We start from the raw sequence: 12296 nt of genomic DNA, 5'->3' as shown, positions 1-12296 counted from the left end.
ATCCTTTCCTGAGAACAGTTTCACTTACAACAAATGGATGATTTCTGATGAAAAAACATTTTGATGGAAAATTCCTCCAAGAACAACTCATTTATGAGAGGAGAAGTTTTCTCACTCTTCCATTCCTTAAAGAAAGAGACGGTTTTATTTCAGGCACAGATTGTTGTCTCTTACGTCCAGGATAAGGAACGTAGAACTAAACAAAGGAGCTTCCATCTTCATCTCTTGAGGAAAATGATATTTGAGGAATTTTCCACTGACGTACTAACACCATGTAAACAATGAGTCTAGCTGGCTGGTTTGCGAAGAGGCATTTCACTGTCAAGCTGGACAGTCTGATAGAGGGAATACATGTCAGCTGCAATCTCTGCTCTCTGGCTCTGTGGAGTTTCCTTAAAGTCACAGTGCCCGAGCAGTGAATAATCTAATATTTGACCATGAGTCTCTCACACTACAGCATTGCCAACTCGAACAATCTGATCAAAGTGTTGCAATATTTGTTGTTCTTAAAGTCCCAGCTTTTGGAGTCGTGATTACCTGAAAAACTCAGCTTTCATTTAAAGAAAAAAAAATCATCATGTCTGTAGAGTAAAGCTGAAAAATGTAACCATAAAGGCTCAAAAAGCAGAAGGCAAATAAAAAAGACCCAACATTTATTTTATTTTCTACATTTCCTTATTTTTAAACTAATCTCATGCTTTTGCAGCCTGACTCGTGATTTATGAGACTCAAAACAAACTCCAGACCTCAAGACAACAGGTGTAGAGAAAGTTCCTTCAGTTTTTCACTTCAAGAGCAGGAGAGATTTCACTTTGTAACACAAAGGAGTTATGTCTTTTAAATGGTATATTTCCATTTAAATGATGACCCTAGCAGTGTTGTTTTAATGAAAGTGTCAAAATAAACAGCATGGGAGATGCAAATGAGGCACGATCTTTGGCTTTAGTGTTTCATTGTACATAATTTTTTTTCTGTTTTTTTCTGCTCTTTTTGAAGTTTCCAAGCATTATTTTCAGAAACCAATTGATGGGGCCGTTCTATTAGCATGCACTTTTGTTACCTGATCATTTCTGGGGCTGATTCTGCCACTCTTTGCGAGCTACACTGTATTACTCAATACATTGTGGTGTCGTTGAAATTGTGTAGAGTAAGGTGCTACTCAACATGAGTTAGGGTGGAAAAATCAGGTCTTTTATGTTGCTGAAGGATATTCATTGGATTTCTTATATCATTGAGCAAGTGTGACTCTGCATTGAGATGTCACTGTCAAACCAGATAGCACTGGAGAGCAAAGGGTTTACTAAATGAGGTTTTCAGTAGTTCAAAAAATCATTTGGTTCTTCTGGGATTTCAGTAAAAATATATTTGAGCTAAAGAGGGATATATATATTTTTTTAGTCCACGGTTCTTTAAATTTATCTTTGAGGGTCACTGCAGTAAATCGGAACTATTGATTTAGCAGGTAGCAGTTCTTAGAATCACTTCATTTAAGAGTCAAAATTCCTGCGTTACTCAAAGCAATAACTCAACATTTTGAAAATCGCTCATCAGGGACTGCCAGTTCATGCTTGTAGACAGGCATTCAACAAAGATTTCAGTTTGTTTATGGATCTTTCGTCAGCTGTGTTCTCTACCCTGACAGACAAATGTGTTGCCTCTCTTGCCCTACTTACTTATTATCTGACTTATCCGGCCCACTGCTCTGTGACAGCCTCTCCAGCATTCTGCTGGCCTCAAGTGCTGCTGTCTTCAGCTGAATCCTGGCCATGCTTGGCCAGAGCAGGCTGTTAAACCAGGACACACTTCATGTTTTATCTATCGCTTGACCTTTCCAGTGAAGCTGAATCTGCTATGAACTCCTCGCTCCAATGGTGTCATTCAGAACATGGACCCACCCCTGCCAGCAACTGGGTTGTCTCTGGGTCAGGTTTACACAGCATGTTGCTTTCAACTCTTTGGTCTGCAGAGGGATAGCTTCTGCCCATCAGAACTAAACAGCTACTGATTTGAACAGTATTATTTATCTACACTAGATAGACTCCAGCTAAGGGGGGAATACTTCTCAAAGCAGTAGGGGTTTGGTTGATTAATATATGGTTCCCAATGAATGGTCAATGAGATGCCTAAAGAATATTTCAAACCCAAGAATCCTGGTTATCCTGCATCACTTGCTAATTGAATTCACTTCACCAGAGATTCAAAAATCAGCTTTTGGTCCATAATGAATATGACCTGCTGAATTGTATGGCAGCGTTTCTCCTGAGTCTTTTCCTTCTCTTCACCTTCTATATGTTTTTAATTATTCTTATATAAACAAATCAGTTCTCCAGCTCCTAAAATCTTGTTTCTCAGTGGCACATATCACCTCTGAGGTACAGTTCCTCCTGGCTGTCAGGGGATAGGAGCTGAGCACCAAGACTAAACCAGTAGTAAATTATTAACCCCACCACCATCAAGATGGATCAGCTGCTCTGGCCAGTGAGCAATAGTTACGGCACTGTGTCTCCACCCATTCGCTTCTCCTCCCACTCTGCCTAAACATTACCCATCTGCTTCAGAGAGAGAATATAACTCGGTGTTTGCTCCTGTGCTCCCAGACCAAGGTTCGGGTAGCCTGCCTAGTGCTGCAAAGAGACTTCTTACTGTCTTGTCCAAGTTACAGTCAAGCCCTGAATGACTGATCTATTTACAGCTCTGAATGAATGCATGGAGTCAACTGGTCCAGGGAAGCTCTCACTCCAACCAAATCAGACTCCTACTCCAACCCCTGAGCACTTCTTTAGAAGCTCCTCCTGCCACAAGCTGCATTTGCAATCACTCCATGCTGTGTACATTAGAAAAGTTTTATAATTACTTACTGTTCTGGCTGCTAAGCAGTTCTAAATGCTAGACATTAAGGAATTGCCATTTCAGTCAGCAAGCAAGCTCTGAACATTAAACATGTTTCACGAGAAGGTTTTCCTTTTTTTTTTCCAGCCATTATGCATCTCGGAAGGCATATTTTTTTCAAGTGGCCGCTTTCCCAGCTGTTGATCCTTTCTGTCTCTCCTATACGAAAGAGAAAATAGAAACCAAGATGATGCAGTATGAAGGTTTTATTGGCGTGAGTTTGAGATGAGTCCATTGCTCACCCGTGGAGGAGCTATAAGTGAATTACGCAGATCATCCCGAGCAAGTGCCAATAAAACCTTTCTACTGTACCACATGTATTCCAGGATACTGTATGCCACACATTTTACAGAAAAAGATATTTTAGCAATGTTTTAGAGTGCTGCTAAAAATGCTGTGTTTTTATATCCCACCACCACTGAAGCCAGGCAGCTGTGTGTGACTCCAAGGGCTAGAGAAATGATAGTCTGAGACTTTCAAAGCTCCTTAAAAAGAAGCGGTGTTCAAATCTCAGGGGTGTTTTTGCAAATCTCAGCCGTAAGTGATGTATCTTAGAAATCTCTCCACATTACCTAGAATATCTCTAATAAACAGAATAGTATTGGATTTTAAGGCTCATTATCTAGAGGCCATTTAAGACTAGATGTAAGTGCTGTAATTTTCATTGGAAACATGTGAGTCGCCCCTTTCCAGTTGCACTGGACAAGATGGCCCAGTGGTTAGCAACTTGGAAAAGTTTAGGTTCAGTTCCTTGCTCTGCCACAGACTTCCAATATGACCTTGGGCAAGTCAGTCAGCATCGCTGTGCCTCAGTTTCCCATCTGTGACATTGGGATAATAGCACTTCCCATGTGAGCATGAATACATGAAAGATTGTGAGGTGCTCAGATACTACAGAATGGAGACTATTTAAGTACCTTAGATTCTAGATCACTCCTGTCCAGAAGTCCCCGATTATACCATTGGGCTGGCTGGACCTTTTTTTGTTGTGGTATTTACATCTGCTCACAGACTATTTAGAGAGGTCTTCAGCCTTCTTGATCAGGGCAGCTCTCCTGTCACTATTGTGACTCAGAGCAGTTCTGAAGTTGTGCTAGAATTTGTTCTCTGTTTAACATACCTGAAAACTCTGGGATTGTCAATCATATATAAAGCTTTGTCAGTTTCTAAGCATCAGACCTAGAAATGGTGAGAATGATACCTTCCAGGTACCATTAATCTAAGGCATAATGGCGTCTTTAACAGCTAAGTGAACTCAGTAGCTCAGACGATCCAGGTGTCTTTGCATATAATCATGCCTTCAAATAAATTACAAGTTCAATCCAAAATGTATTCCTTTTGGGATGTTCCACAAGTGCATAAACCAGCCTTATTCTTATAAGCAATAAGATTTATTTAGTAGGAACTCTTTAAATGGGAATGAGCTGACCTTGAGTTATGAATTGCTACGCCTGTACATCTATCACATTATCCCACAAAATCACTGTTTAAATGCACGAAAGAAAGTATACCCAAGTCATACAAGAGTGTGAGTTTCTCTCTTTCAAGAGAGGAAGCCTTTATACTAAGTAAAGGTATTTAAAACATTAGCTAGTGTAAAGAGTTTCCTGACTAAGTTCTTACAAAGGAAAATTCACCATTGAAACAATAATTGGGATGGGAAAGGTTTTACTTTTAAAATAATCATACAAGCTTGGTGGTTGCTTGCTGAACAGTTTAGAAGGAAAGATGGTAATTAGGGAAGTCTTAAAGCTGGACTCCTGATCAGTTCTTCATGGACTGTTGCTGAGCCTCAGAAGTGGACCTTTGCCTGTGGTACACACACAAAAAAGTAGGGAAGATTGAAGCTAACATCTTGGTGAAGTCATACAAGTATCTGACGAGAGTCGGATTGAGTCGCACTTGACGTACAGGTGCTTGCCCTTTGTTAGAGGGAATAGGGGTAATTTGAAGCAAAGTACTGTGAAACATCACAGGAACACTATATGCAAGCCCCATATAAGTTAGTGTATAGTTATGGATGGAATGGAATAATTTCACTTCTCTGCAATGTCCTAGCCACCTCAACTGATCCCTTAACTCCTTGGTAATCTAGCAGATTCATTTCCTGCATTCTTTTTCCACGGATGTTTTTAATAATTTCTTGGAGATTTTTTTATGTCTTTGACTATATTTGCTCTTTAAATCTCCTTAGCCCTCCAGATTGTCACATTACATTTAATCTGCCATTGTTTATGCTCCTTTCTATTGGCTTTACTTAGGCTTTATTTCCATTCTCTGAAGGATGATACTAAACTGGGAGGAGTGGTAGATACGTTGGAGGGCAGGGATAGGATACAGAGGGACCTAGACAAATTGGAGGATTGGGCCAAAAGAAATCTGATGAGGTTCAATAAGGATAAGTGCAGGGTCCTGCACTTAGGATGGAAGAACCTAATGCACAGCTACAGACTAGGGACCGAATGGCTAGGCAGCAGTTCTGCGGAAAAGGACCTATGGGTGACAGTGGACGAGAAGCTGGATATGAGTCAGCAGTGTGCCCTTGTTGCCAAGAAGGCCAATGGCATTTTGGGATGTATAAGTAGGGGCATAGCGAGCAGATCGAGGGACGTGATCGTCCCCCTCTATTCGACATTGGTGAGGCCTCATCTGGAGTACTGTGTCCAGTTTTGGGCCCCACACTACAAGAAGAATGTGGATAAATTGGAGAGAGTCCAGCGAAGAGCAACAAAAATGATTAGGGGTCTGGAACACATGACTTATGAGGAGAGGCTGAGGGAACTGGGATTGTTTATTCTGCAGAAGAGAAGAATGAGGGGGGATTTGATAGCTGCTTTCAACTACCTGAGAGGTGGTTCCAGAGAGGATGGTTCTAGACTATTCTCAGTGGTAGAAGAGGACAGGACAAGGAGTAAAGGTCTCAAGTTACAGTGGGGGAGGTTTAGGTTGGATATTAGGAAAAACTTTTTCACTAGGAGGGTGGTGAAACACTGGAGTGCGTTACCTAGGGAGGTGGTAGAATCTCCTTCCTTAGAAGTTTTTAAGGTCAGGCTTGACAAAGCCCTGGCTGGGATGATTTAATTGGGGATTGGTCCTGCTTTGAGCAGGGGGTTGGACTAGATGACCTCCTGAGGTCCCTTCCAACCCTGATATTATATGATTCTAAGGATACGTCTAAGGCTTAAATAACCTCTTGACCTAATATGGTTAAATAGGAAGGTTCTTTTCTTGTGTTACGTTGACTCCAACTCTCATTTAAGGACTTTAAATTCAGTTTAATTGTGAACAGTTCATATAGTTATAATGATTCACAATGATACCATTGGGCTTGGTTCTGTTCTCACCTGCACCAGTTTTAGACTGGTATATTTTCATCTACTTCATTGTTGATACTCCTGGCTATACTAATGTACAAAAGAAGAGAATCGGACTCACTGTTAGGATCAATTCACATTTGCAAAATTATAAAAATATTCAGTTGAGTAAATATCTTTGCTTATATCATACATCTCATCCTGGATCAAGGTAAAGTAAGGAACTCTACCTCACTGTTCTTAACCTTGGTGGGAAGCACATTTTGAATCATTCTTGTTTGTATTGCGAAAAGTTTGTTGTATATTTGCGTATAAATAACTACATTTTCCGGTAGCTAATATGATTCATTTGCCCTCCTCAATCACTGTAATATCTCTTCCCTTTCCCTCTTTTCATCTTTCCAGGAGTAACAGTTTATTCAGTGAAGTTGTGCAGATGAACTTCGAAATAGCCAGTTTCAGCAGTCTTTCCGGAACGCAGCCAATCACGTGGCAGGTGGAATACCCTCGGAAGGGGACAACGGACATAGCCCTCTCTGAAATCTTCATCTGCCAGAAGGACCTGGTAGGAATAGTTCCACTAGCAATGGTAAGAGATTCTCTGGAAAGCATGGTGCTCTGTCCCATCTTTAAATGACTGTCATTCTGCGAAGGTACGAAGCAGCCTTTGAGACTGATTGGCAAAGAGGTGGTCTCTGCCCACTAGATAATCCAGGAAGAATTCTTTTCCGAGATCAGTATGGCACTACTCCACCTTGGCGTAATAATAATCTCCCTACGTGATGGAATCTCTGTTGGTATCAGTTGGATATCCTTTTTTGTATAGGAGCAGTAAGCACTCGCCAGAATCACACACGCATTTCATTGTGGGTGAAAATCATGCAATTTAGACCAACTGCCCTCGCGCACACACAAAAGTTGCTGCCCCTTTAAAATAAAAAAATCTGGCCCTTTCTCTTTAAAGCTTGAGTTCCCCTGTTTTAAACCATTCATTTACAGTTCTCTTTAGGCTACCAGTTGGTAACAGAGGGCAAAATATACTTCCTGGTTGCTTTTTAATTTTTCCATTAAGTGCTATAGGGTTTGATCATAAGAACGGCCATACTGGGTCAGACCAAAGGTCCATCTACTCCAGTGTCCTGTCTTCCAACAGTGGCCAGTGCCAGGTGCCCCAGAGGGAATGAACAGAACAGGTAATCATCAAGTGGTCCATCCCCTGTTGCGCATTCCCAGCTTCTGGCAAACAGAGGCTAGGGATGCTGACAGCTCTTGGGGGCACTTACCACCTGCAACTCCTGTTAACAAATGGGAGTTCAAAGTGCTCAGTATTCAGGAGGATGAAGCCCCTACTAATTAGCTGGCTGTTTCCTAGCAGTGTAAAGCACTTCAGTTTTAGGGAGAGAACAGAAAGTATCTTTAAAAGAAAGAAAAGTCCCTTGGGCTGTTTGGAAAGTCACTGGAAAAGAGTCTATTCTGAACAAATTCTGCTTGAGTATCCTGCCTTTTCTGGGGAATTTTTTCCTCATGTTAATTTATTTAAAAAAAAAAAAGTCCTGCTCCCACTGAAGTCAATGTGTGTGTAAACTCCTTGAGCAGGAGCAGCCCCAATGATATTTAGGTGAAAACAAGATGTTTACCAAAATTAAAGGACCAGTGCAGACTTTAATACTGAAAGATACTTTCGGTTGATGGTTTTTGTTGGTGAAATTCTGGCCCTCTTTTATTTATTAAATTTTTACATGGTTTTTCCTTTTGTCTGATAATATTGTCATGCGCTAGATAACTGGGGAAGAATTATTTTTTGCAATCAGTATGGTAGTCCTCAACTTATATGCTATGTCAGTGAAACTCCTGCCGATATTCTTTGGAGATTTACTTACATAGATTCTGCTCCAAAGTTAATTGAAGTCAGTAGAGAGCTGTGTGCTTCAGAACTGGTCTGAGAGAGAAATGTTGCCTTTGATTACCTGTAGAGCTAAATATGGCAATAAATATTATGTCCTCAGTCCTATAAAGACTTAACAACATACTTCAGACAGCTTCTTCGGGTCAGATTCTGGCCTTAGGGAGATTCATTCAATGACTTCCAATGAAGCTACCTGTGTCTATCTTCTGGCAGAATTTACCCTCCCCCCTTCTATTTTCTTTAAGAATTCATTGGCTCCTTCTTTGTATTTCATGCCTGATCTATTTTTATACATATTAAAATAGTCACTAATGCCTTTGCACTTGTAGGCAAGATGCAGATGGACGTGCACATGTCTGAGAGATTAAAATGCATCCTTTTATGTTGGTTTCTCTAGCAGCCTAAGTCGCAATTTAGCGAAACATGGGGTGCACAACGAATATGGGATGAGGCCCTGGATGTACCAGTGGTAGTACCATCAAGCATTATGGTTTTTGCAAGGGATTTAAAGGACAAAATTATACCTTAAAACCCTTCACTTTGCAAAGCTTCCTTGTGTGTGTCTATTTCTCTACTGTACCTTGTGATAACACTTGGCAGCAGCCATAACACATTGTGCTAACAGAATCTAGCTGGATGAGATGCCAATGCAAAATTGGCTTTGCTGGCGGGATATTAGGAGATAAGGGGAATTTTCAGTTTTCTGTTAGCTAACACTGCAGCTCCAGCCAGGACACTTTCTTCATTTAAACGTTAATTTCCAGCTGAGCTGATTAGCTGGCAATTCTCTTGTTCAGAGGTAGAGAGAGCGTGATGCTGTGTCTGCTGAGAAGTTGTACTTCACAGTCTCTCTCTCAGCTACAAACTGTAAAGCATCTCCCACATAAAAGGTAGGTCCTGGTGTTTTATGGCAAGTATTTTTCTTCAATAATTTGGCGGGAAAATAGTAGAAATAAACAGACCAGATTGATTTCAACATGAATTGTGCCCAGATAGCAAAACTGCTTGTTTCAGAATTATGTTGTTGGAGGAAGGAACTTTAAGGAGGAATCTTTGCAGTTACAAACACAGAGGCAGTGTGGGCCAGTGGTTAGGACACCAGTCTGGGACTCAGGACATCTGGGTTCTGGTCCTGACTCTGCAACTGGCCTGCTGTGTGAGCTGGGAAAGTCTGTACCTTGGTTTCCCCTCCCACCCTTTGTCTGTCTTGTCTATTTAGATTATAAGGGCTGGGACTGTATCTTATTATGTGTTTCTACAGTGCCTAGCACAATCTCATTTGAGGCCTCTAGGCACAACCATAATTCAAATAATAAAGATAATACAAACAGTTAGTTCTTTTTAAAGGTGATTATGAGGTAGAGTAAAATAATATAAAATATATACATGGATTAAGAAGAGATGTTAAACGTATATCTATAGATGTATATCTAGAGAGAAACTTAATATGAGGACAGTCCCATCCATTAGCTGGGTAAAACTTGTGTTCCAGCTCTCTGGGGCAGCCAGCAGATTATGTTGGCATAAGATAATGGACAACAACATAAAAAACACCAGATGCAAAAAAGGAGGAAGGAAAAATAAATATCAGGAAGCAGGAAACGACAAATCTTTTGTTGGGATAAATATAACCCCAGGATCACGAAAGTGCAGCGTCTCTCATATGAGCTGTTCAAATGCTAGACTAAAACTTATGAAGCTGGCAAGATCACACATTCTTATTACCCTCTTTCTAATTATCTTAAAAATAGGAGAGAAGTGGGGAAAAAGACGAATTGTGGGTTGTTTTTTTTTTAGGGATTAGAGCAATTGCAGTTCTGGTATAATGGAACCGAAGAGATTAAAGAATTGACATTGTCAGAAAGAACTGAACCTACAATACCCGCATAGCCGTGTAGGTCAGGGTTCAGTGGAGCAGGTGGTAGGACACAGCAACTAAATAATCAATTTAACTTCCACCAGGAACCAACAGGGAAACTTGTAACAGCACCTCGCTACCCTGGGCCTGGTTAGCTAACGAGGTAACACGGACAAATAAATAGGAGCACTAAGAAGCTGGTGGTGCTAATGAACAAAAGAAACAAACGAAACTGTCAGGCTGGACATCCGTGAAACAAACCTGTCCCAGTGTTCCTAGTTCTTTCTATAAAGTAGCAAAGAAATGAGCTGTCCAGTTTTCTATGATGTATGTTCCAGAGTTGGGAAGTTAATAGCTCTGGTCAGCTTTTAAGGCCATTTTATCCGTCTGTTTTTCAGAGAGAAAATTAGCGAGCCTGAGTTTCCCTCGAGCCACCACCATAATTCACCGTGTGGTTATTCCATTTAGGATGAGGCATAGGGTGCGGGAGGGGTAAGAGTCATTCCTAACAAACTGCAGACAGGCCAGAAGCTCTGGAGACCTCATTCCCCAAATTTCTTTCCATACCTTGGGAGAGCAGAGGGCAATCCAGAATGACCCATTGCTAACAGGAAACAATACGACCCAGCTCTTCTATAGCACTTGATCTTAAAGTGCTTTACAAAGGAGGTCAGTACCACTCTCCCCATTGTACAGATGGGGAAATGGAAGCACAGGGAGGTGAAGTGACTTGCCCAGATCACCCAGTTGACAAGTGACTCTGAGCGCTCAGTGTCCTCATTTTTGATACAGCTCTCCCTCGCTGAAATTCTGCTTTCAGTTCCACAGGTATCCCCATTGATTTTATTGGGATTTCTCCAGATGAGCACTGGTATAACGGAGAGAAAAATGGGTCACTTACTGCTGTTTTTTAAAGGTCTGGTAGAATTTTTCTAAAAAAAAGAAAAAAAAAGTTGATGAAAAGTGGACATTTTTGGTTACATTTCTGTTGCAGCTCTTAAGGCTTTCAATAAAAAACTCAAAGGCAGAAAGAATGTTGAGGTTTGAAAATCGAAAAAGTTTGGCTTTTGATTTTCAAAAAACAAATGTTTTTTTTGTTTTTTTAAATCTAGAAAAACAAAAATCTGTATTAAAAAATTAGAAATAAATTATTTTTTTCCACAGAAAGTACCTACCACCTTCCAACCAACTGTCTTTTTTTTCATGGTTTTTTACCCTCACTCATCAAGAATGTATACTAAAATTACCACGGGGGGGCATTGTATCAAAGGGCAGCCGGAATCGGCCTTTGCACTACCAAAAGCTCAAATTTGCCACTTGGAAAATAACTCGTCATTTTGTTTCAGTATCAGTGCACGTTCATTTTTCATTCTGGGACATCTGATGTTGACGAGGGTGTATGTGCCTCTCACAAAGTGTAAGATAAGAAACAGTGGGGATAGGTTTCCTTCATGGGCAGGGAGGGTAGCGAAAGCCTTATAAAATTCATTAGAGAATAGGATGCATGAAGGAGAGAGAGAGAGAAGAGAAAAAGATTTCCCCTATCAAAATACAGAATATGCAGCACAATTTACAGAAAAGAACAATCTTGCAAAGATTTAACTCTCTGCTATAGAACTGTTGTCTGAGAACAGTTGTGTTCTGTTTAAAGCAGTTCTGATTTGTTGTTACTTGTTCCTGGATCAATTAGAAAAGTGTCTTCACAGGAGCTTGATTAATTGTCTGCTAAGCTGCTTTTGAAAACCTCTTCAATTAATCACAACTAACCTTAGAGCTTGCCAATTAAGGTGTACTAAGGGCTTGGCTACACTTGCACTTTATACCACAATAAAGCCGCCCAGAGCGCTCTACCTCACTCCCCGTCCACACTGGCAAGGCACGTAGAGCGCTCTGACTCCCTGGCTGGAGCGCTCCTGGTTCTCCACCTCAGCGAGAGGGATAACGGCTGTTGTGTATTGGCTGAGACGCCCCAGGGTCAGTGTGAACGAGGAGTTAAGTTACTGCACTGTGACTGACCTCCGGAAACGTCCTATAATCCTCTTAAGCCAAGTGGTCACTCTTCCCTTTGTTGGGAAATCGCGGTAGGGCCATTTCAAAGCTCCGTTTCAGACATCGGCTGCTTATCTGCTTATCTGATCGGACAAACATTTACCCTTTGCAGTGAGTGAGTGAGAGCCAGGGGGCATCGGAAAAGCACTTTGCAGTCACTTGAACGCTGGGATAACTGCCCATAATGCACCACTCCCAATGCTGCTGCAAATGTGGCCACGCCAGTGTGCTTGAAGCGGTCAGTGTGGACAGACTGCAGCACTTTCCCTAGTGCGCTCTC

At 41.2% G+C, this 12296-nt stretch overlaps 1 protein-coding gene across 1 annotated transcript in view; it reads left to right on the top strand.

Annotated features, from left to right (window-relative positions):
- The window catches only part of TMEM132C (transmembrane protein 132C), a 207863-nt gene that overhangs the window by 125060 nt on the left and 70507 nt on the right, over positions 1 to 12296 (top strand). Inside the window, exon 4 of the mRNA XM_077835356.1 lies at positions 6609 to 6792. Coding sequence (XP_077691482.1) covers positions 6609 to 6792 — 184 coding nt within the window. The remainder of the gene's footprint in view (positions 1 to 6608; positions 6793 to 12296) is intronic.

The sequence above is a fragment of the Eretmochelys imbricata genome, chromosome 15 (genome assembly GCF_965152235.1).
Source record: "Eretmochelys imbricata isolate rEreImb1 chromosome 15, rEreImb1.hap1, whole genome shotgun sequence".
NCBI classification, from domain to species: Eukaryota; Metazoa; Chordata; order Testudines; family Cheloniidae; genus Eretmochelys; species Eretmochelys imbricata.
This window is presented reverse-complemented; position numbering and strand designations above follow the sequence as displayed.